General features: G+C 49.6%; 1 protein-coding gene across 1 annotated transcript in view; it reads right to left on the reverse strand.

The window, feature by feature from the left end:
• Nucleotides 1-9,890: 9,890 nt before the first annotated feature.
• The window catches only part of Chc (clathrin heavy chain), a 44,332-nt gene continuing 29,172 nt past the window's right edge, over nt 9,891-25,050 (reverse strand). The window contains exons 9-14 of the mRNA XM_077655161.1: nt 22,853-23,701; nt 21,622-22,074; nt 20,169-21,110; nt 17,381-18,016; nt 16,627-16,702; nt 9,891-11,420 (exon numbers count right to left, since the gene is read on the reverse strand). Coding sequence (XP_077511287.1) covers nt 11,311-11,420; nt 16,627-16,702; nt 17,381-18,016; nt 20,169-21,110; nt 21,622-22,074; nt 22,853-23,701 — 3,066 coding nt within the window. The 3' untranslated portion in view covers nt 9,891-11,310. The remainder of the gene's footprint in view (nt 11,421-16,626; nt 16,703-17,380; nt 18,017-20,168; nt 21,111-21,621; nt 22,075-22,852; nt 23,702-25,050) is intronic.

Here is a 25,050-nt window from a genome sequence, read left to right on the forward strand (position 1 = left end):
GGAATTCAGGTAGCAGCATCCCACCGCTGCCACCAGTTGTTGGGATTCAGGTAGCATGACTGGTCCGGAGAAGAGACGAGGACGAGCGGAGGAAGAAAACTTGGAAAACTTTATACAAGGACTATTTACAGTATGTACAAGTACGGGCAACTGAGAGGGCTTCTCAGTAAAGAGAGATTCTTAGTAGTCGGGAGCCTTTGATACCTCTCAAGAAGGGGGCTGCTCTGGCATCAAACCAGCAGCTTCTTAAATACTCTTCGTATTCCCCAGATCCCTAGCTGGGGAATACAGTTCGAAGAATGATGTCCAATTACACGATGGCACTGATGGTACCACCCACGGTAGGGCGGTCCTGATGCTTCTTCGCAGCTCGGTCGAGGGAAAGGGAACAGGACCCGGTCACGTTGTCGTCCCCGCGGCTTCCAGGTGGCCGCGCACGTGCGTCCGGAGGGCAGCTGCATGACACAGGAATGCTGGCTGTCTCCCCGCAGGTGTCGAACGATCCTGCACTGGTGACCGGAACGAATACGCTTATGGTCGTCGCTGGCATTCCTGTTGAACACTATCGTTGCTATGGGGACCCTATCGTCGCTGCTTCCGGCATTCCTGTTCAAACACGTGAGGACGCTATTGTTGTCGTTCCCTCTGGCAATCCTGCAGTCACGTCTCTTCGCCGAATTCCACAGCAGGAAGGAAGCGCGATCACAACAACACTGGCGTAGAGTCACGTGGTAAAAGCGAGCGCCCGCCCAAACTGGTTTGCCGGTGTCCGGCCCCGCTCCGTTGCTGCACGGTGCAAGAATACTCAGGTGTTGACACTGCGCCCGCTGGAGCGTCCCGATTATGCTCGGCCGCGGCGGAGCGCGCCTTGCAGTTCGGCTGCAAGCCGACAGATGGCGCCGATGTCAGTGGGCCCAGTTGAGCGGTGCTGGCGCCTTGAGATTCCGCTGCCAAAGCTCGACTTTCGCTTTGTGGGCGTGAATTGAATTGAGAACGCTAAAGAAGTTCGTAGCTTGGAATTAAAATTAGTAGTGTGCCAGTCTTAAAATTTTGTTTGCGTGAAATTATTTCGTGCAAAGCAGTTAATGATATGAACTCGGTCGAGCAGCACTCGATTATCTTGCGCGATGGCTCATTCACGTTTCGCTTTCTCGTTCAATTCATAAATCATTCGATCTAATCATAGATCTAAGCATAATAAATATAAGTGGGGGTGATCGTGCCCTTTTCCGTTCACAAGGGCAGATTATTATGGCACCAGAAAGTTTTTGCTTCACGCTTATCGTTGCTTTTTCACTCTGTATGAAGATCGTTCAAACGTTGTTTCGCTGAGTGCGCTAATTTTCAAGATGCAGCGCACTAGTATAGCGCGGCTATTTACGACTGAAGTAGTGAAGAGGCTGCGTATTAGGTAAAAACTTTCTCACGCCGGAAATGTACCAGACGGGATGCAAGGGCGCGTCGGATCATGGACCATAACCCAACACGAAAGCTTGAGAAAACGGCATTTTTATTCCTATGCATATTATCATAGAACGGACATAATTTTCAATAAGCTCCTTTCCACTGGAGGCTAAATGGCTCTTGAAGGACTCAAGTATGCAGGGGTCAACGTTCAGCCAAGTACGCTTTCGAAACTCACGAGGTGAAAAAATATAAGGAAATCACCATCTCAGAAGGTCACACTGTCATGTACTCCCACAATAAAAAAACGAATTGAAAAATTTCAGAACTTTATTGCACACCATATGCACAGTGCAAACAAAAAATGCAGTAACTGGGTGAAATATTCAAGATATACACAGTGTCACTGCGCGGTAACAGCAGTTTTCCGTCTAATGTAAGCAGAAAAAGTCGCAAAAACTTTGGCATAGAGGAACATATGATGAAAATTGCGGCTAAGAGGAACAAAGCTTTGCCAGTTTCTTTTTTTCTTGAGTCTCCTTTTTCATGCTCATGTTAACGTGCCTGCAGTGCTGCCTCATCCGCATGCTAACATAGCAGTGCAGCAACTGAGCCACTGTTTCTTCCTTGTGCTCATCACATGGAAAAGTAATGGTGTAGGTGTCAAGAACACCATCAATTGTGTCCCAGTAGACAGTCTCCACTTATCCAAACGAACATTGTCGGACGGAGCTTTGAACAATGTCACACGCTCCGCACAAGTCCGGTAGCCCGAATTGCAGTTCGGCACGAAGCACTTTCGTCCCATTGCGCAGCACTCAGCGCAGCACTCACCAGCTGTGGGCTACTCTGCCGACGATAGCCAAACACAAGGTCTTGGTCTAAAATAAAGGAACTTGTTTAAAACAGCACAGCAAGCAGCCGCATACTACAAAACGAGGCAAAAACACGTGCGCACTGCCGGGCCACGCCGGACCGAGCCGCCTAGCGTGGGACCCCATTTCGCAGCGCCCTCTAAGTTGGTGACCGGTCGGACCGGTTTCCAAGGCCCCCCCACCCGAACATATTGTGGCCGCGAGCGGGCGGCGCTCTCGCGCGCGGCGGGGGAAGAGTGTCAACACCTCAGTATGGTATTCTTACACCGTGGTTGCTGCCGCGGTTTTCCTCTCCGTCGCCGCCGCGCCGTAGACGAGGATGGCTATGAGAACTAAAGCCCGTTGATAATATGAAATTATGAAGGGGCTTTAATGAGAATGAGGCGGCTGCGCCGGCGCGAGCAACGGCGAAGGAGAGCGCACGATGACACTAGGTCCGTTCGAACGGCCTGCACTCCCTGCACCGGTTCTGTAAAGTTCCGCAGCGGTGCCGTGGCGGTGCCGCGAGCGTTACGTGCAACGCCAGTTCCAGCAGTTCAAGTGCTGCCTACTTCCAAAACGAATGGTCGAGCGCAGGCCTGGTCGTCTGCTAGCCTTGGCGTCGCCTCCAAGTTGCAGCCAGCAGCGTGGCGCCCAAATCAACGGCCGCCAACATCCCGAACCGCGTGAAGAATTTCAAACACCACATCGCTGCGAAGCGTTGCCATGAATCAGCCTCGATGCAACCTCTCGGCAGCTAAGCGAAACGCACGTGTGTTCTTTAAATATGACTGAACGCGACTGAGGTGTGCGCGTGCCGACTTGCATGGTAAGCGGTACGTTTGTTGCAACAACGTGCATCATGCGCTGCATGCATGTGTTTACTTTTTATTTAACATAGCCGGCTTCGGGTACTAATATAACTTTATTAGTCGAAAGGAAAGACGCCGGTTACGGGTCCGTCGAGAGCACGATGGTCGAGAGATGCAAGGTGCTGGCGAGGGCCGCCGTCGCCACCTCCGTCGCCGCCTTCTCGGGTGGCCACTCATGTTCCATGAGAGTCGGCGGGCCCATGTGAGGCACCGTTATCATCGACGAGTGGAATAATTTGAGTATATCCGCCGTTTATCGCAAAGCGCAAGCCGTCATCTGCTTCCATGGCGGCTGCAGCTGCTGCACCATTTCGGCCCCGACGATTGAGGAGGTGCACTGCAGTTTTCCTGCACTTTCCTGAACTCGACCTGCACAATGTCTGCACATTTTTTGAAACGAATGGCGTCGTGCACACGGCGCCATCTTGCACCGCTGAAACGAATGGCAAAGTGCAGCACCGCGACGACCAGTTCACGTAGTGCAGGCGAATCGAACGTTTTGTCTTGCCGGACAAGCTGTTTCGAAGACTTTTTCGACTGCAGAAGCAGACTGAGGAGTGGCTGAGCGACGAGTCGCCGATGAACTGGGAGGTTTGCGTACGAGCGCGCTGTCGGTGCGGCGGCAGGTGCTGCGTGCACTGCGGTTCTTTGCTACCGGCGGCTTTCAAGCTGCCGTTGGTAACGAAGTGCACGTCGGCATCGCACAACCGATGGTAAGCAAATGCGTGCGGCAGGTGTTGGAGGCAAAGTTTGCGCGCAGAAGGGGTGGGTTCTCAAGGTCACATCTGCGCCACAGCTATATGTAAATAAAACACGCTTATGCTGACAAAGCACTTTATTTTTCCCAGCTAATCGCACTTCGTGGTCCTCTTCTGTTTCCCAACGGAAAAGAAACAGACAGCCACACATCGCATACTGCAACACCTCACCTTTCGGTATTTTTGTCATCGATCGAAAGAGCCGGACAACACAGACTTTGACAAGCTGTCTTCGTGGATTTCGTACCAAGCGCTTCTTGCAAGGTCGCTCGGTAGGCGCGTAGCCTTCACTGCATTCCTTCAAACTTTTCTGCGCACTTAGGTCCACCGCACAGTAGCTTGATTTCAGACGCCGCGTAAAAAACACGACGGTGTGGAATCGGCTGCTTTCGTGCCACGTTTCGTGCAAAGCGGATGTGCGTTTTACCGCCGTGAGCGCATCCCAGCGGCAGCAAAATTTACCCAGCAGCAAATTCAATAGTGCAACATCGAATTCTTTTTTTTTTGCTTAATATTTTCGAACATTTAACACAATGTTCTGGCAAAATAAAATATTAGTTATTTTGATAGCTGCTTATTTCTTATTTCTTTTTACAAAAATTGGAGGCTTATCAAGGTTAAGCCCAGTGGATGCGAAGCATGTTAAGCAGCTGCCGCATACACGCCCGGCGCAAAGACGCTGGCGCGGTTGCGGGCACAGAGACTGACGCGACGGCGGGCGCGCGCCGCTTCATCCCTGGCGTGACGTCACATATCACGTGATGCAGCGATGGTGGCGCCGCCGCCGCGTCGCGCGCGACGGCGCGAACCGAAGCGTGGAGGCCTCCGCCGGGCGACGTCCGACGGCGCGATATGAGGCCCCATCTGCAGCCGGTGTGACGTCATCACGTGACGTCACATCATGTGATCTCACTTCAGGGTCAATGGTGGCCACCGCCGGGAGGCGACCGACGGCGCGATATGAGGCCCCATCTGCAGCCGGTGTGACGTCATCACGTGACGTCATGTCACGTGACCTACTTGAAGGTCACTTGAAGGTCAATGGTGGCCACCGCCGGGAGGCGACTGACGGCGCGATATGAGGCCCCATCTGCAGCCTGTGTGACGTCATCCCGTGACGTCATGTCACGTGACCCCACTTCAGGGTCAATGGTGGCCACCGCCGGGCGTCGCGCGAAGGCCCGAAACCTACGTTAATATGCTTCGCATAAAAATTTAGCAGATGGTCTCTCACTCTGAAAAAAAAAATGCTCTCGGCGCACCGTCCTGCTGAAATTGGTTGATTCCTCGTTGCGTCAAACGGTGACGTCTCTTCGTATCGTCATTTTGACGTCACTGTCAATAACTTTTGACAGAATTTGCGACAGTTGCGTAATACAGCCCCAGTTCTAGATCTGGCAATACATCGCTTCAGCACTCACCCAAACCAGAAGCCTGCGATCCTGCGATGGCCACCCCAGTAAAAACACATGTCCCGGGGATATCCGAATAATAGCCACATATCTTTATTCTACTTGGACTTCCGAAGGATGGCCCAGGGATTTTGTTGATCTAGATGTCCTGATAGGGTGTCCGGTGGATATTCGGTTGGGTCTTATTACGGGCAATTATACATCATTTTTCTTGTACCTCCGCCCTAATAGGCGACACCTGCTTCTAAAGTACTTTTTATAGTTAAAAATGTTAAAATTTCAAGTTATCCATTATACATAGCATGCGCTTCTCGAAAAGCTAAACAACGATGGTCACAACTCAGGTGGAAACAAAAGGGTGCACGTGGCCTTAGAACACGCTTTTGGACCCGATCAGACAACTGCATGGCCAATTTACCGAAAAGTGTGAGCACGATGCACAGCTACGTTCACTACCGTTCCCAAACTCTGACCCGGGGAGACGCTCCACGGTTTCAAAATTCCTGCGGCTCGGTTCTCGATGCTTGCTGTTGGTTGAAAATAATTAAACCCAAAACCTTATTTAGACTTCTTCAAAAACTAGCTAAAAATAATAGCTTTTTAGTAATAACCAATTCTGGATAAAAAATTTCGCTTACATACTGAAGTGTGTATCTACCGCACTGCTTTGTGTGCCGTTGATACCGTATCGCATGGTAGCGTTGTGTCGCTGTGTGTTGTTCACGGCATTATTTGCACCCTTCGAAGCAATTCCCGCCTTTTACACGCACATGCGTTGGGTGTCGGCGGCGCTTCTCCCCGATCACAACGAGGGTCAAGTTCACGATCAGTGGTGACGTGCCGTCTCCGAATGTTTCTGCGTCGTCGTGGAATGCCGTTGGAGGCAGCAAAACTAGAAGCGCGACAATGAGTGCCGTATTTACTCGCGTATAACTCGCACCAAAGTTTGAAAAAACGCGTTTAAAAAGGGGCGGTGCGGGTTATCTGCGATTTTTTTTTTTTTTGCGGGGGGGGGGGGGGGGCGGCTTCGCGGCAATGCGCAGCGGCCTCCCCCGTGCAGTCCGCCATCCCCATGTCATCAACGCTTGTCAAGCCATCGCAGGGGCGGGTTATACTCGAGTAAATGCGGTACATCAACAGGTAAGCATTTCTCCACATCTTGTGCATAGCATACGCCCACAGAGAGCCCTTTTACATGACATGTCTGAAGTTGCGACTGTTCTGCGCAGGCATGGGGTTCATCAGTCTTGTCGCTCCATGGGTGGTCATTTCGGAATCGTCTCGCAGCCGTCGTACTGCGAGCTCTCTTGTATATTAGACGAGAGACTGATGTGGGCTCCCCAGAAGAAATGCTGGAGCTTCGTCGTTATATTTTTTTTACTTTTCGTCACCTTTAGTGCACGTTTTCGAGGCGCGTGCACACCATCGTGGACTCAACACGTGCTTGTACAACGGTGCTCATCAACGCAAGGACCATGTTCGCACCCAGTCAGTGCCAAAGTACGTTCTAGAGCAAATAACATACCGGCAAGAAAGCACACTGCAGGACGCACGCTGTCATGCGTTTTCTTCGTATTCTGTAACCAACATGATGTATTGCAACCAACATGTTAGAGAAATGTTGCGTATTCAAATTTTCGACATGAGTGCCAAATTTTTTTTCGGCCTATTTTTAAACACGCTGGTTTTATTGCAAAGGGCTGCCTGCAGATGTGATTTATCAGAGATGTCCAATAAAACTTTTTCACAAGAATGTTGTCCATTTTTACCTTGCCGTGTACTATTTTATCACTTTGAAATACCTGTAAATGAGCAGAATGAACAATGGCCTTCACAACCCTGTATGGTTCTCTGTAGATCCCGAAGGAAATACCAAGGACTTCCGTGGGATACAGAAACCCTGGCCAAAGTGATCTGTAGGGGATGTCTCCGGATGATTTCGGGACCTGCGACGAAGACAACTCCCCTAAACACGTAGCGGAGCTCCGTTGGTCCCGGATCCTCGAAGGCGCTCTCCTGTCAGCGGCTGTTCACCAACCTCGTCCTTATCCCGGCGCTGCCAATCAATTTCAGTCTGTTGCGAGGTGCTGGCTGCGGACTCCGTGAAGCTTAGGAAATGGGTCTTTATTTGGAGAAGCTGGCCCGAAAGAAAAGGAGGGCTCCAGAAAGTAAACTGGCTCCCCGCAGCTGCTCTTTCGCTGCCGGAGGAAGACTCCTTCGTTGTCTGTTAGCGGCCGTGTGTCCGAACGCCTTGGTCACGTGACCAAACTGCGGGTTCCAGGAATGAAGCGTCTTTGGGGGCTGAACCCATACCACCACGAGTCCCGATGCGAGGACAGAAGGCGACATACGCGCTTAGCGATCCTCATAAACATGTGAATTCCGAGAACAGTCTGTTTTCGGTTAAATTTGAGCACCGCGTTCGCGACCAGGCCGGCACCCTGCGGCGTGGAGGGTATAGGCCCATAGGGTTTCTTAATATTTAGAAACTCTATGGGTAGGCCCAAGCGCTCGCAGCACTTGCTCCTGCAATTCGCGGGCCCACAGGTCGCCAGTGTACTGCAACGTAAGTTACATCAAAATGTCGACCTGTATGCCATACCAAAGCCACAAAGGCATCATATGCAGTTTGAACAGCATATTGTGGGACTGACTCATCCGCGAGAGCTGAACATTTAACCCATCACAAACTGTCTAGAACTTGGCAACACTTTCTCTTTCTGACCTCTCTAAAGTGTTGTATGTGGGAGTAGAACAGTTGCTCCTTTTCCAAGTACCACCCTTTCGGGCTTGCGATAGGCAATAACGCATTTGCTCCTATCCAGGTGGAATTCAGAGAGTATACTGTGGGATCATCATCCGTCAAAGGCAGGCCCACATCTTCAGCCAGAAATAGTAGATGCATCAAATTGTGCACTTCGTTTATTTATTTTTGCAAAATGCACAGAAAAATACATGGACTACTGAAATTTTCCTACAATAGGTAAATAATTTATAATGAAATTTCTTCTCCCATGATGTCAAAGCAGGTATGTGACCGCTGCTTTGTCGTTTTAATTTGGTCCTGGAGCCTGCTCTGGACAGTGAGTGAACAGCAATTATACTCCAGTTTTTGAATGCTTCATGTGATCTCGTCATCTACTAGTGAAACTGCAGGTGAACTTCACACAGTGACTCATATTTACTCACTTGCATGCCATTGTTTCAAAGCAAAAACACTACGAAAAATTGGTGTCATACCAGTTCTGAAACTCCAAATAAAAATTCGACCAGAACCTCTAGCCGGTTCATAAAAGTTCAGCAGACTGATGCTGCCTATGGAGTGAATAATCAACAGTTCCTTGAGATTTTCAAATTACAAAAAGAAAAACTGCCAAATAGAACAAGCACACTGAGCAGCCAAAACCTAATGGGTGCCAGTGGGTTTGAAATGGGCGGTCATGAATTGTTTTGCCACTGGTGGCACTGTAACCATTCAGTCTTTCACTCTTGCTATTTTCCAGAGCTGCATGCTCACATTTCTACCGCATGCTTCAAAGCTACAGCTCATTGAAATCATTGTAGGCACTGTGCACGTTGTATGCACTAAGTACCACACATTATTCAGCTGCATCTCCAGGGTACATAATTATGCCACAACGTTGCCAAGTATTTGGTGTTACGAGGCCAGTGTAAGAAAAACACTGAACACCTAAAAGCTCCTTAGCTGTAACACAAGCAAACAACCAGATAACAGTACTAAGATTTTCAAACCATACCCAAAAACCCTGGCTTTAGTGTTGAATTGCATACCAAGTACTCCCACCACAAAATGTTCCAAGAAAAAATGACTGCAAAGAAAATTAGTTTATGAATTTTCAAAAACTGTAAAGAATAAAGTACCTAGTAATAAAGAATGCATGTTAAGCTAAGCAAATTGCAAGCAAGCACAGAGTGAAAGGTCCCCACAATAGCAATGTTCCAGAGGGAGCACACACAACCGGATGCACTAAGGGATACAATTATGCTCCAGGGCAGCAGTGAAAGTCTCGTCAGCAGCTCCAAGCTCAAGGTGCATCGAGACATTTCATGCCCAGAGCTGCAAGTGCGGCGGCTACAACACTCCACAAAGGAGGCCTCCGGATGTTGGCCACCTGGAGTTTTTCAAGATGCAGACATAGGACAGCATACAAGATGTCACAATTTTGTCTCCGCTAAAAATGCAGCCAGAAAATGAAGCCATGGCCCTCAAATGCCAAGCTCGAAAAGGAGCTTCCAATGCCCCACGCTTGCTGTGCAGACTGAAGGTCTGCGAGAAGAGAAGCACATTACTGCAAAATATTTGATAGTGCAGCATCAGATTTTAAGGAGCACAGATCAGAATCTCATCATAAGAGATGTCGCATAAGGCTGAGCTAGGAGCCCAAGATGGCTTCGAGATGTTTGTGGTGGGGACTGGAAGCATTCCATGCTGACCCCATAAAGTGCACAGGAACTACAAGCACGCAGTTCCTAGGTGCTGTTAGTATGCAAACCACACCAAGCGCTGAGCATCAGCAATACGATCCCTCCAGCTAGGTTTTCCCCCTTGACAAAGACCAAAGACAGCAGTTCACGGAGCATGTAAGGACGCAATTTTATTTCTCCTTCAGAAACTACATACATTTCTTTTTTTTTAAACTTCTCCTATATATATATAATATGTATAATGTATATATAACAAGTCTCTCATTCCAAGGTGAGGCAGAAAGAAAAACAAAACCAGGGCAGGGCACGCAGCATCTCATTCTTTTCTTACTTCCAGATGGAAAGAAGAAAATGGAAACACTCAAGTAATGGGCACGAAAAAAAACGATGCACACACATCTTCACCACAATGCTGTCCCTGGGACACCGAGGGACACGAGTCTGCACCACCCTTCCCTCCCCACACAACGAAGACAGCCGACCTCTCCTTTCCTCCTCTGAAAGTTGCACACCTCAGGCAATTTCTCCCCCGAGCAGACACTGAAGCCATGCGAGAGCATGCCATTAGGCACACCAGCCCAGAGTGCCTGGCATAAAAGTGCCACTGCAGGCCAATGAGTCCAGTGGAGGAGTAAGAGAGGCCAGCATGTACATAAATAGAGCACTCAATTTTGTTAGACAAAGAAAAAAAAGCTTGTCACAAAACAACCTGCACAGCGCTGTGCTAGCCCCCCAGTTGCGTGCTCGCAGACCTGCACACCACTGTTTCTCTGGGTAGCAGAGGAGTCCTTCGCGGCTTCAAAACATCACGAGAGTGAACGGTGTGTGCCCCCTTTTGATCAGCACTAGTAATATATAGCAACACTGGTCCTGTCTTCCAGCCACTCGACGCTATTGGAATAAAAAAAAAAAGGTAACAAAGAATGCTGGGGGCTTGAAAATTTAAAAGAAGACGAGATAGCACTACAAATGTACTGTACAACCAGCCCCACTCGCAAACGCAACTCTCTGCAGGCATGCGACAATGACAAGGGGGACACATACACACAAGCACACTGTGGAGGACAAGGTTGACAGGAAGAGCGTAGTACAATCTGAGTGGCTAGATGATGCTCAGCTGCACAAAAGCAAGAAAATATCTCTGACCACTCTGGCTACAAACACTGGCCTCAAGAAAAAAGGAGCTCAAGGAGCGGGACACTCTCGCAACAAGACACTAACATGCGCGCGCACACACAGTACATGTTACACAATAGTCACACACAAGACACAGGTAGCGCGCCCGGAACCAGCAGGCTGGGGAACATTGAAACGAGTGGCGGCGGCGGCGGGGGGAATGTTGCTCTACTGCACTTGACAGAAATATGGAGCCGTAAATGACGAAGGAGGAAAAAAAAAAAACTCTTTAAGCACGGGGCAAGGCCCGGCGAAGCAGCCTTTCTGCAACCATGGAGCACAAGAAAAAGGAGGAGTGTGCAGAACAGGCCAGGCCAAACGCGGGGCGGGATGCGTCGAGTCACTTGCAGTCTCTGTTCAGCCACCCACTGGGGGAGTCTATCTTCGTCTACATGCTGTAGCCTTGGTATCCCGGCATGGGTGCACCGTAGGGGGGTGCGTAACCAGGTGCACCCATCATGCCCGGTGGCGCTGTCAACATCAGCTGGGGCTCGGGGGCTACGGCAAACAGGGGGAAAAAAAAAGATGAGTATTATGCTGGCACTTGCAACAAGCTCACAACACTAAGTGGGGACAAGGAGGATGAAGTATGGAAACACTGGTGAAAAGCAGTTTTGCCTTTGTTAGAGACATGCATGTGACCATATTCTGTGAACTTCGAACCCAACCTGACAATTTAGAGTGGACAATGAAATGGCAACCGTGACTCCAAATGAGGTTCCACTGTGGGATTAGTTAAGTTAAATGCTGACCACAGCTTTCTTGAGTGCAATGGTAGCCCTTAAGCACTGTGCATGGCTGAACAACGTTATGTACTTGCGTTTTTTGTTCTGCTTAATTTTTTGAATAATTAATGACCTGCTTAATTGGACCACCTTACACGGTGTGACATGCTTCAAATTAATGACATACTAAAGTATAGTAGACTGCTAATACGAACTCTACTTAGGCGCACTAATGGAAAAGACAAAAACAACATTTGGCTGGTTTCCCACTGACTGAACACAATAAAAATCTGCTCAATCTGAACTGTTTCCTCATTTCCTTCAGTTAAGTATAACTTTTGCAGTGACCGTAACCCATGGTGACTCCGTGCAACGATAGTTGCAGATCGTCCGCGAGGCACTCTTGAGGCACACTAGAAAAGGTCGTAAAAGCGTCCTCACCATAAAAAGTACCCCGCACATTGCTGTGGAGAAGAATCATTGCCTGTGCGGGGAAGCGAAGGGAGGCGGGGAAGCGAAGGGAGGCGGGGAAGCGAAGGGAGGCGGGGAAGCGAAGGGAGGCGGGGAAGCGAAGGGAGGCGGGGAAGCTAAGGGAGGCGGGGAAGCGAAGGGAGGCGGGGAAGCGAAGGGAGGCGGGGTTCTTTCTAAATGGCCTGCGCGCGACGCAGCGATCTGACATAGCCGGACCATGGAGTCTCGCGTCATTTGCCGCATGTAGCCTTCGGCTAACTAAAAGGCACATGTACACCTAAGAGTCTGATCGGAATTTAAATTTCAGTTGCCATCAACGGTATTAATTGACTGCTTTACAGCAAGTGTTTTTATGGCACACAGATCTGACATCACCTCGCATCAGTGCCAAGTCTGCAATGCTTGCAGCAGGAGAAAATGCGAGGTAGTACACCTGCTCGTATACTTGGTAAAAGCCCCATTGCGAAAGGAGTGGGATGCAAGATGGTCACATGCTTTCTGAGCCTGCACCGCAAAACTAGCCAGCTGGGCACCTTCGATGTGCTGGAAGCACTTGGGAAAGCAAAAAAAAGTAAAAAAACATAGCGGTTATTCCAGAATGAAAGGACACAGGGCTTTGCGGCCGAAAAATTGCGAAAAAATCAGTTTTTCAATTTTGGATTATTCGTGACCGTGAGGTCATTATCTATATGTGGGTGAAGTTTCAAAGCGGAGAAACCCATAGTTTTTCAAAAAAAGCCAAATAATGGGAGTATTCTGACCGAAAGTCTCGTGAAAGAACCTCAAAAATGCTCATTTTGCGCCACGCACCATTTTCAAATGACGCGCCGGAAAGCCGCCATCTTGGTCTCGTTTGAAAGAACGTCTCTTCCTCTCCAAGAAAAAGGAAAGACGGAATTCCGCTGTGCCATTGGTCATTGCCCGTCACGTGTCAAAGCCGGCGCAGCTCATTGGCCCGCGCCATTTTGTTAGGGTCCGCGCTGCCGACGGACGCGAATCCATTTTGAAAAAGTCTCAGCCTGATTTCGGAAGTGAGCTATGTCTCCATCCTACCGAAAGTTCCGCAGTGCACACAAGTTTGGTAAAAGGCGTAAAAATCCTACTAACAAGCATAACGATGCAGTGGAAGGTCGTCCGTGCGCTCTCGAAGCAGGTGATCGAAGCGAGACAGTTGAAAGTGTCGCGACGGGCGTCTCCGCGGACGATTCTGACGACACGGGTGGCCGCCAGCAACAAACGCGTGTCGACACGACATTTATGAGCCTTCAAGACTTGCAGCAACTACAAGAATGAGCTGACGCCCGAATTTCAGAGCTCTCTTCTATATCTGCGACCGAGCACAAGCTGCAGGCTCTTCGCACTGAGAGAGGCGACGGCAGCGGCAACGTACACGATCGTCGATCTGTCAGCAATCAACTGGCTGCTCGAAAAAACCGTGTGCCGCCAGTGCGCTGGCGACGTGTACATCCAGAAAAGCACTCTCGAATACGGTGTTGCTGTACAGTTGTGCTTGGAGTGTTCTGTTTGCGGCGATGTCGTGCGCGAGTGGAGTTCCCAGCGTCTACCTGGAAGCACAAAGTGCAATCCCTTCCAGGTAAATATTAATGCTACCCGGGCTGCGCTAACTGCAGGGAATGGCCAAACAGCACTGAATGACTTTTTTTAAGCCATAGGAATCTCCCACAGGGGTCTTCACAACAAGACCTACCAAGCACACCTGAAGTCTAAGTTGAAGCCTGCCGCCACGCTAGCTGCTGAAAGTGTGCTGACTGATTGTGCTTCCTCAGTGAATGAACTATACAGAGAACTGAATTTCAGTAATCCCAGAAATATCGCAGCCTGTTTCGATGGAACGTGGATGACGAGAGGGCACCAGTCCCACATTAGTGTGGGCTCTGTCATAGAGCTTTCTTCAGGCTGTGTGTTAGACTACGTAGTGCTGTGCAACTACTGCCTTGGCTGCAAAAATGCACCCAAAGAGGAGGACTCCCAGTACAACGCATGGAAGGCACAGCATGTATGCCAAAAGAATACAGATTCAAAATCCGGGCAGATGGAGGTGGATGCAGCTCTGATGCTCTTCCAACAAACATTGGAGCGGCACGGCCTGCGCTACACCACAATGCTCTGCGATGGAGATAACAAGCATTTTCGTGCGGTAGAGGAAGCAAAGGTATATGGTTTTATACCAGTTGAAAAAGAAGATTGTACATATCATGTACAAAAGCGGATGGGCAGTGCTTTGCACAATTTTCTCCAAAAGCACAAAGCAGAGGATTGCGAAAAGTTGAGTGGTAAAGGTCGACTGACTGCAGACCTTATCACCAAACTCAGCAGTTACTATGGTTGGGCACTAAAATCTAATGCAGGCGATGTCGAGCAAATGCATCGGGCAGTAATGGCCACATATTATCATGTGACGTCGACCGACAAGCACCCAAACCATGGCCTATGCCCACAAGGCACCAACTCGTGGTGCAAACAGAATGCTGCGATTGCAAGGCGACAGCAGCCACCGAAACACCGTTACAACCTGCCCGACTACGTCAGCCAAGCATTGCTACCTGTGTACAAGTGCCTTGCACACAAAGACTTACTCAGCAGATGCCAGGGAGGACAAACGCACAGGATGCAAATGAGGCACTGCATTCAGTGATTTGGTCCTTGATGCCTAAGACAAAGCATGCTTCACTGATATCTGCTGAAGCGGCTGTCGCTGAGACAGTCATGCGGTTTAATTCTGGGACACAGGAGGCTGTGTCACGCATTCTGCAAGAGCTCCAAGTGGAACAATATCACATAGCCAGCCAGAGGGCACAGGAGATAGACTCTCGCCGAGCTATAGGCTCCGAGCGGAAGCGTGCAGCCTCAGCCTGCTTCATCTCTGCCGCAAAGCGACGTCACCAAAGAAAAACTGATGAACGTTACTCGCCTGGGGCATTCTGAAGCTAGACGCTACTTTTTTTGCACCACTGTGCATAAAGAAAGCATTGGAAGCATTGTAATTTGTTTTTTGCAGTTTTCTCAGTTCGATTATTTTCGTCACATGGCAGTCTACTGACAAGCCTATCTCTACTTCTGCTCATCAGATTTTTAACTTTTGTGTCGTTTAGTAGCTAAATGGGTGGTGATTGCAATAAGGGTTACAGATGGTAGCTAGGTGTAAACACAAATTTTGTTATTTGCTAAAATTAACGTTAACTAAAATTTCAGTTCTTCAACCACAACTTTGGATGACCACAACTTTTGAACCAGAAGAGCTAGAAACATGCTATTACCCTTGTTGCAATCCTTCATCCTTCTAGAATCTAGCAACATACAGATTATGAGAATCTGTTCAGCAGCTTTCTCTAAAACCCTGTCAGAAGCTCTCCTCATAAAAACTACATACAATATAAAGAAAAAAATTGTAGAAACTAATTTCATATTTGAGATCAGCATGCTGAAATATATGTACCTACAAATTTTCATGGCAATAACTTCAATATTGAAAACTTTTTCACAAAGACCCATGTCCCCCCTTAAAGGGAACTATCTACACATTCCGAGCATTCTTAGAAACTTCAATTATTGTCCTGTGTGGCCGATTTCTCTAATTTAAACCGAAATGAATGTCCAGGCTCCAGCTTTTTTCTTTTTCTTTTTTTTGAACTCGGCGCTGAAGGTAGGAGAGTCAACGAACGCGTGGTGTGGCTTTCAGCTAGTCCCGTAGCGTCTTCACGTTCATTTTTGTTTCTTACATTTCTGCGAATAAATAGTTTCAGTCGCAGACAACATAGCCGTAAATTAGGCTTACTAATATAAAAATACATGTGGACTGATTTTGTATCACTCCTCCGATGGCAGAACGGCAAGCCGCCACGGGACTGGCTGAAAGGCACTCCACACTCTGGCTGATTCCTACCTTCAGCGCCGAGTTCAAAAAAAGGCAAGAGCCAGGACGTTTAATCAGATTTAAATTAGGAAAATCGGCTGCACAGGAGAATAATTTGAAGTTTCTAAGAATGCTCGGAACATGTAGATAGAGTTCCCACGGTAAGAAGAGTTCAGATTCCTCTTTAGTGCACCTTTAAGCACACTTTACATAACGCATTATTTTCCATTATCTTATGACTGCAAGTTAATTCATTCATTCTTCATGCAACACATTTTGACGCCCCTCGCATACTCATCAAAAAATGAGGGCAGTGATAAAACATTCTCATGGCAGCAAATTTTCTTCCAAGCTCTTCACAAAATGACTGCATAAAAATGACATAGGTGCTCAAAAAATTGTCTTACATTAAAATAAATTACATATTTAGAATCAGCACACAAAAATACATGTTCCCTGAAGATTTCATAATTATTACTACATTAATACCATTTTGTTTTCAAGACCAGGCTCCCCCCTTAAAAGCTGTGCAGTCTGAGTTCTACTGCAGAGCCCATTGCAGACCAAGTAAGTGCACCACAGCTCATATGCAGCACCTACAAGCAGCAGGTAGCGTGCAAGACAAGAAACTCACCGTAGACAAGGGGCTTCTGTTCATTCTGTGCAGATTCTTCCAGCCTCTGGTTTTCGTTCTCTTCTAATTTGTCAACCTGCAGCAAGCAGAGATCAGCAACTAAGTACCTTGGTATCTGCATGCATACCACAATGACATGCTACACCACGACCAGCAAAATGAATGCCACCCTGGATCCTGCAACTGCAACAGGTGGTCAAAGCAGCAATTTCGAACTCAGCCCTGAGCACATTTGATAGCACCACTGATGCAAACCAATATCTCTTACCAACAGTGACAGCCGTGCCCTCAGTCTTTTTCTACATGCATTTTGCATCCTCACAGCACCTCCCAATAATCAAAGGAAAAGAGCAAACATGAACACTAAAATAATATGCACCAGATTATAAAACAACCAAATTTTTCGGAGTCCAAAAGACTTGCCAGCAGCTGCATTAGTTTAGACCACTTTGGATCAGATTTGGTTTTGGTCAGGTGCCTAGTACAGGCGATTATGGTGCAGTACTACAGGCAGAAACTTTCTGCATGAAAATATATCCAATAAAACGAAAAACTGCTTCCAGCACAAATAGAGAGTTGGCATAACAGCAAAAAGTTGGCAGGTATGGCATATTTCGCATTCGTTCCACTGATAACTCAGCAGGCTTTTCAGTGCCACGATGCATCTGCACTTGGCTACGTTTGTCACAAAATCTGTGCACGCACGACTTCACTGCAGATACTCTGCAGCCCAGCCACAAGCCGCAGCACGCACCTTGGTGATGTACTCGCGCATGACCTGCACAAAGTACGGCATGGCAAAGTCCATGATGCTGTGTTTCCAGGCCAGTTCGAGGATGACGTCTGGGTGAAGCAAGTCGTAGCACTGGAAGAGGCAGGCACCAAAGCACTCGTAGTTCTTCTCGTCCAGGAACCAGCCCAGGAGCTCCTCGGCTGTCTCGGCGTGTTTGGACTCTGCCGCGTACTCCATGGCGTCCCGGAAGAGCCGGTCCTTCTTGCACAGCTCCACCGACTGCTTCCAGCGGTTGTTGCCCTTGTAGAGGTAGGCAGCCAACCGGCGGAACTCGACCAGGTCGTGCCGCTCCAGCCGCTGGGCCAGGGCAATGTTGTCGAAGTTGTCAAAGGCATCGATGGACGTGCGGAGCCCCTGGAAGTCTTCTTCCTCGATGAGTAAGCCATTGAGCGCCTCGTTTACCGCCTTGTTGTTGAGGCTCTGCACCGAGCGCAGGTACGGCTTGACCAGGGGCAAGTGGCCCACCCGCGTGAAGTGCCCCACGGCTCGTGTGTGGTCCATGCGAGGTGCCAGCACCAGCAGCAGGTCGTTCAGCAGCATGGGCTTGTGGTCCAGGTAGAACTGCACCGCCCGGTAGTACAGCTCAATGTTTGCCACCTACACGGGGAGGAAGCAACCACAAGGTTAGCATCACGGCCTTCTCTCTAATGAGCAGTCAGACAAGCAGGGAATTGGGAAGGGAAGCAAAGAACAATAGCTCCTGAAAGCATTCATGTCCACGCTGCTATATCAAATCCCATGCAGGACAGCAATCCCGTTGCCAACAATATCTGTCCCTTTCCATACAACCCCAGCCAATGACAGGCTCATCAATTCAGACTGCTCAGAACGAAATCTGTGAACTATGCAAATGCCCAAGCACTGAACAATCAAGTTCAATCAAGTCCACTGTTAGTGTAACAAATACGGCATGTTTGCGGCATTACCTTTTTGCCTAAAAACCGACTGCTGCAATCATGCTAACAATTGATAAATGCTAAATGTCACCACCTAAATACGCATGAGGAACAGAGCTTATCTCGGAGAGTGATGGACAGCATGGTGGCAATTTCATAACCACTCGCATCTTGCACCCTCAGTATTAAAGGTTAGTAGCCAAAAGTTTATGCCTACATGCTCCTACTCCTCCACCGACATCCCTCTCTCAGTATAGTTTGAACACAATGGCGAAAAAAAAAATATAGGCATAGGCATGTATCAATTCTGACAATGTCACCCATAGCCACACAAGGCGCACCAACATGTCTCCCGCATTTTACTAAGGCAGCAAAAGAAATGCAACTTGCCGAGTAGTGCAGCTCCTGCTACAATGAGCGACTATGGGGCAAAACTACAACTGCGCAGAGGAACAAGGATCACCAAGAAAGGCTCTGCCTAGCCTTCCAATCTAGTTGAACACAGACTAATGCACACTTACTGGGGCCATGTGGGCAGTCCAGATATTGGAACTTTGAAATCGAACGAGGAATTCGTAAGCTTTTTGCAACACTAACACAGCCAACAAGAAGACAGCATGCCAAGCTTGGCATGATGCTCATGACCTGCCATACAGTGTTTTCATATCTGATACAGTCGAACCTCTTTATAACAAAACTAAATGGATATAACGAAGGAATGACGATTATCCTTGGAAGCTCAGTCAATGCAGGCTATACCAGAGCTTTGGATATTACAAAGTAATCCCCGAGCCCCTGCAGCTTGTAGGGAGGCTCAGCTGTACTCTCTAATGGTGCACACATGGAGGAACTGCACTATAGCCCATTATACACTGCTAGGCACTCAATAAAATGACGAGAGAAATTAAAAGGCAGCACTTTAGTGAACTTTAAAGTGAGGTCATAGTGCTACCAGAATTCCACTCTGATTGCACTGTGACATGCCTTGATTGTCCAGGGCTTACCTCTGCTAGACAACTCAGGCAAGTCTCAGAACGCAGCAAGAGCCGAGCTCAGCCTGCTGGCCAATCACCAATTACCGTATAAACGCGTGTATAGGCAGCACCCCATTTTCACGGAGGAAATATTACCGAAAAATAATATCCGTGCAAGGCCCGCACCTAAAGTTTCTACGACTCGCGCAGGAATAGCCTTCAAAATGCATGCGCCTGGCCTCCAAGATCAGCACCGGCGCACTTATCGCGGAGGCAACGCATGCGCACAGGAGCTTTCTGGTGCCGCCCGCAGATGGTGACAGAGGCGGTGGCTTATCATCGTCATCATCATCAACTCTTTCCTCCGTTGCGAGCTCCCGCTATCCATATCGGCATCAGTATCACCAGCTCCACCCTTTTGCGGCTGTCAAAGGCAAGGGAGTTGTGGTAGCGTGGTAGTTTGGCGGTGTCGTGGCTTACGTATACTGTCGCCGAGCGTTGCAGTTTTAGCACGATAAGGCAAGCACCTTAATAGCTACACGGCTGAGAGTTTGCTGTCGAACATGGCAAGTGTGCGGCAGGCAGGAAATTCGACGTGGCCGAGAAGTGCATCCGACGATGGTGCAACCAAAAGGATGCACAGAGGAACACAAAGTGTAAAAAGCGCACTTGCTCCGCTACTAAAATGCCCTGGAACAGCTCACTGCAAAACAAGCCAAATGGCCACATGCTTAATTTAGGATCACCAACTGAATAAGCAGGAGCGCATTCTCCTGGCAGGCTTAGCAACTGCGGAGCAGTGCAACAGACAAGAATCATGCCCCTGCACAGAACAGCCGGTTCACTCAACAGCCTCGAAAGAGGAATGCAGCCACTGGCCTTGGTGATGATCTCCTTGAAGTGGGCCTCCCGCCATGCCTCAGTCGGGTGCTGCATCATGGTGACCACGGCATTATCGAACTCCTCGTACTTGTCATACAGGAATACCAGCTCGGCCCAGAGGTGGGCCTGCTCAGCAGCCCGCAGCACCTTGGGGATGTTAACACGCGACCAGAAGAGCTCGAGGTGCTCGCGCATCTTGCCCGGCTTGTACTTTGAGTACAGGATGGCCAGCTCGGTGAACATGCCCATGTGGGCGCGCTCCAAGCCCAGGGCGGCCTCCAGCAGGGCAATGAGCTCCTCGAAGTAGCCCCGATCCTGGTAGTAGTTGATCAGGTCCTCTAGCTCGTCGGCATGCACCACAATGTGCAGGCCGCACATCTGAGCCAGCCGAAACTCCTCGCTGTCCACGCAGGCGAAGCACACCTCCTTCCAGGTGCGCGTCGAGTTGGCCTTGCGCGCCGAGTCCACAGCACCCTGGAACTCCTTCAGGTGCACCAAGGTGATGGCCAGGCGGGCAAAGTTGGACACATTGTTGTACAGGAGCTTGGCCGGCTCGTACAGGCCGTCGTCGAAGCAACGGTCACCGATGCGCTGCACGTCCGCGTGGTTGGGGCCTGACACAAACTCCTCCAAGTCCGCCAGACGGTTGGTCTTGGCATACGCATAGATCAGCTCAGACTCGACGTACGACTCCCGCCCCTTCTTGCGCGCCATCTGCAGGTACCGCACCAGGTCCTCCCACGACCCCGTCTTGTGGGCAGTCTGCACCACATCCAGGTAGGCCGTGTGGTCACCCGCCTTGATGAACGAGTCTATGGCCTCCTTGACCAGGCCCTGGCTCAGCTGGGCTCTCGCCAGCTGGCTCCAGACGCCGGGCTCGTTGCACCTCTCTGCAAACTCGTATGCCCGGTCAAGGTTCTGGATGTGCTCAATCAGCACCTGCAGGAGACAGGATACAGGGGGTCACATGTTTGCTTGCACAGGAAAGAACTCTAGAGAGCACTGAAGACTAGAACTGTAACAGTCCTCAAACCTGTGGCTTCAAACTATCACTAAGAGCACTGAATCCAGTGGCTTCACACTATCACCAAGAGCACTCAATCTAGTGGCTTCATACTATCACTAATTACACATACCAGTTCCAAGTTTAGCCTAATTCTAGTCTTGATAAGCCTCCTGTGCTCCTCCCATCATTATCATGAGGCTTTACAAAATCTCAAAAGCAGCAGCTGCATACAGAACCACAGCGATCCAAAGGCCATAGCCAGCACGTCTAAAAAACAGAAGCTAGACACACTAAGCAACACTTCCACCAGAGCAGTGCTTCAAGGAGACCAACTGCTCCATGGTACCACCTGCTTTTTAGCAATGCTAGCAAACAGTCCGTGATTAGCTGTGCCCTGAAGTGCCCAAATATGTAGACAATCCTGAAAGCAGAAGCCAGGCGCACCTGAATGGCCGATGTGTTGACGTCGAACTTGCGGAAAATGGCAAAGGCCTCTTCGTACAGCTCGCTCCCGATGGCAATGTTGGCTATGTCGGGGGCATCGTAGTTGTCTAGGCGGTTGATGTACTCCATGACACGCGAGCGGTCTGCCTTGATGGCCGTCAGGATGAGCAGGTTCTGAAGGTTGCGATGGTCAGAGAAGACCGAGTTCTCCAGCACGATCTTCTCCAACAGCTCAATGAGCTCATTGGGCAGGTCTGCTGTCATGAAGGCCTTGACTGTAACCGAAATGTCCTCAGGATCCTGGGTTTCCGAGAGGGCTGTCTGGACCACTTGGTCAATCAGAGGTCGCCGGAACGGGTTGCTTTCAGCCAGGACCTCGGCCCAGAGGTCAGGGTCCCGCCGTCGCACCAGGTAGCGCGCCTCACTCTTGAACAGCGAGTTTTCATTGCACACCTGCGCACGCACACAGTGGAAGGTGCAAATCAGGCAAGGCCACAGTCAGAAGAATCAATGCAAGGACAAGCTTTGCTCCAAAGCATTACCCAGTCTCCGATGTGAGCCTATACATGGCTGGCAAAGACTGCGCTGCTGTGATGTAATTCAAGGAAACCCTACAATGCATGCTAGAGACATGGGTGCTCCATAACAACTCTTCAGTTGCTAAGCTAATTAAAACTAAATTTACCACACTCCTGGATGAATGATCTTTCTGCAGCTAAGCTTATCTGGCTTGTTTTCAAAATTCTGCTCAACTGGTTACAAGTTAAACAACAGACAAGAACTAGCATGAGCCTACAGAAGTGCTGCACAATTGCCTCTAAACAGCCCCTAAAAAATTTATAAAGAATGACACTTTTCTTGCTTGAACAACAAAGCAATCATTCCACAAAACATCCTAGCCTGAAAGTGCTTGTTTCAGGTAGTGAACATTCACGCCATCAGCGTTTAGCCACTGCGTTTGACAGCTTTTCAGGATGCTGCACCCACACCGAGCATGCTTACAGGTGGCATAAATCATGTTGCAGCTCCATCACCACTGCGGCGCGAGCATGAACAAGCAAAGGCACGAAAACGAGACTACGCCGCTGCAAACAACAGGGCCAGCCCTGTACAAGATGTAGCTGCACGGTCTGGCTCCAAGAAATGCTTCCGACTTTTCTTTGTCTACAGCTTAAAAACAATTTCTCAGTACCAATAGACGAGGACTGCATAGGAGATCAAGTAACCTCACCTGGACCAGCTCGCGGTCGCACTGGCCCCGCTCGTAGGCGATGCAGGCCAGGTGGGGGTCGCGTTTCTCGCAGTAGCGCCCCACGACGGTGCTCTCGTAGAAGGGGTTCTCGCGCAGGAAACGCTCGGGGTTGTTGTTGGAGTCTATGTAGATCTTGGCCAGGGCATTGTGGGTGGCTGGCTCCTGGCAGCCCTCGTGCAGCCGCCCCTCGAGCCAGGGCAGGAGCAGCTTCAGCCGGTTGCGCTTCTCCACCTCGGCGACCAGCTCGTCCGTGGAGAACTGGCCGCGCACCACGAGGATCAGGTTCTTAATCACCTCCTCGGCGCAGTCCACATCGAGCAGGCCACCCACGACGACGGGCAACCGTGACGGGTTCACCTTCTGCACGTAGATCTCGATGTACTTCTGCAGCGAGTTGCGGTACAGGTAGAGCACCAGGTCGTGCACAAAGTCGAAGCGGTCGCAGACGATGATCAGCGGCAGCTGGTCAGTCAGCTTGGCCTCCTTGAGAAAGTTCTTGACCCGCTCGGGGTTGTAGCAGTTGCTCTCGCGGCAGATGCGCTCCACCTCCTTGATCTGGCCCGTCTTGCAGGCGGCCTGGATGTACTTGAAGTGCACCTCGGGGTCCTGGCTGAAGTTGACGATGGAGCCGAGGAAGTAGAAGAGGCCCTCGTAGCTCTTGAACGACTCAAACAGGTCGATGAGCGCGGCCGTCGTCAGCTGCTCGTGGTACTTGGTCGCCACCTGCACGCTGATCTGCAGGTTCTGCCGCAGGTTGTGCGTCAGCATAGCCCGCAGGCACTCCAGCGAGTCCTCCACCGACAGCGAGCCAAAGTAGTTCACCAGCCACTGCAACAATGGTCAACAGTCAAGGTCGCCACCACACTGCTCCTTTTGGCCAGCAAGGAAGGTGCACAAGCACAAGGCTGGGGTGCAGGCAACAGTTGCAACCATTAATCCTCCTCTACATGGTCACAACCTGAGTGCTGCAGCGAGGGGCAAATGTGGACAATGGTACAACAAACTGCAGGTGCTGCTGCACAATGTAGAGATTTCAGAACAAGATTTTCATACCAGACACAACCTGAAAAAATACAGAAGAACTTCACCACTCCAAATAATTAAAACTGAGCAAGGTGTTCGACTGCCCATAAAGAAAAATGAAAAATGCCAGTACACAACATTTAACCATATCCAGCAACGTGGAGCTGCCAGCATTGCGTTCAACAATGCTTTTAGCAATTACAGCCAAACCTTGCTACAGCGAACAATTAAGATAGCGTAAAAAGGTTTATTATAGCTGAAATTGAACATAAAATGTTTTCCCAGAAGCTCGAGCAGGAGAAGCGCAATTTAGTCTGAAAGGATGGCAACTGGGAGAGACCGCTCCATAATTTTAGCACCATTTTGAAGCCACTCGCGGCGATTGCGGAAGCAGCAAAAACTGAAGCACCAAACGAGTTGCGTTGGCTTCCCCTGACAGCCAAGCCAGCACGTGGTGGAGGAAGGCCAGCTAGGGTGGCTTCTTCACATCACAGCAGTGTGGTGTAAAAAACCAAATGCCAGAATGAAAACTACTTCAGTTTCCACCCCCTCCGCTACAGTCAACATAGGGCCTACTAGAAAGCCACAATTACTGCCACAAATATCAAATCATGAAAAAAAAAAAATAGGTTGTTTACGCTTGATCTTTATTAACTAAACGTGATAGCACTATCCTGCAGCCTCCGCTTATCGCCAGCCGCTAACAGCTGCCGCGCGCAGACATGCCCACGGGCACATTCCAAAACGAAAATGTATTAGTCACTGGACTACTCGTCCACACTTAAGTCAGTCCTCACTAGCACAACCTTCATGATCGCTGCTGCAGTCCAACAGCTCGTCATTCTAACATCGTGCAGTGAAATCCCGCACTTTGCAAACAGCCACATCACGACATCACATGGAACCGCTGAAAATTTTGCCTCGCTGCAGCTGCCACACCTGCATCACCCGTTGCGAATGTCGAACTTGCGGCCCAGCGCGCGGCTTTTTGTTTCTTGGGCACGAAGAATGACAGCCATCTAGAATGCAGCAGTGATAGAGCGCCGGTCTCTTACCGGACCCAGAGCACAAATGACGAATGACGAAGCACTACACTAAAAACTTGTGAAACGCGGCCGGCAGTAGTCGAATGCGTCGGAGCCAAAGAAACTACA

Source organism: Amblyomma americanum, chromosome 2 (assembly GCF_052857255.1).
Source record: "Amblyomma americanum isolate KBUSLIRL-KWMA chromosome 2, ASM5285725v1, whole genome shotgun sequence".
In the NCBI taxonomy this organism is placed as follows: domain Eukaryota; kingdom Metazoa; phylum Arthropoda; class Arachnida; order Ixodida; family Ixodidae; genus Amblyomma; species Amblyomma americanum.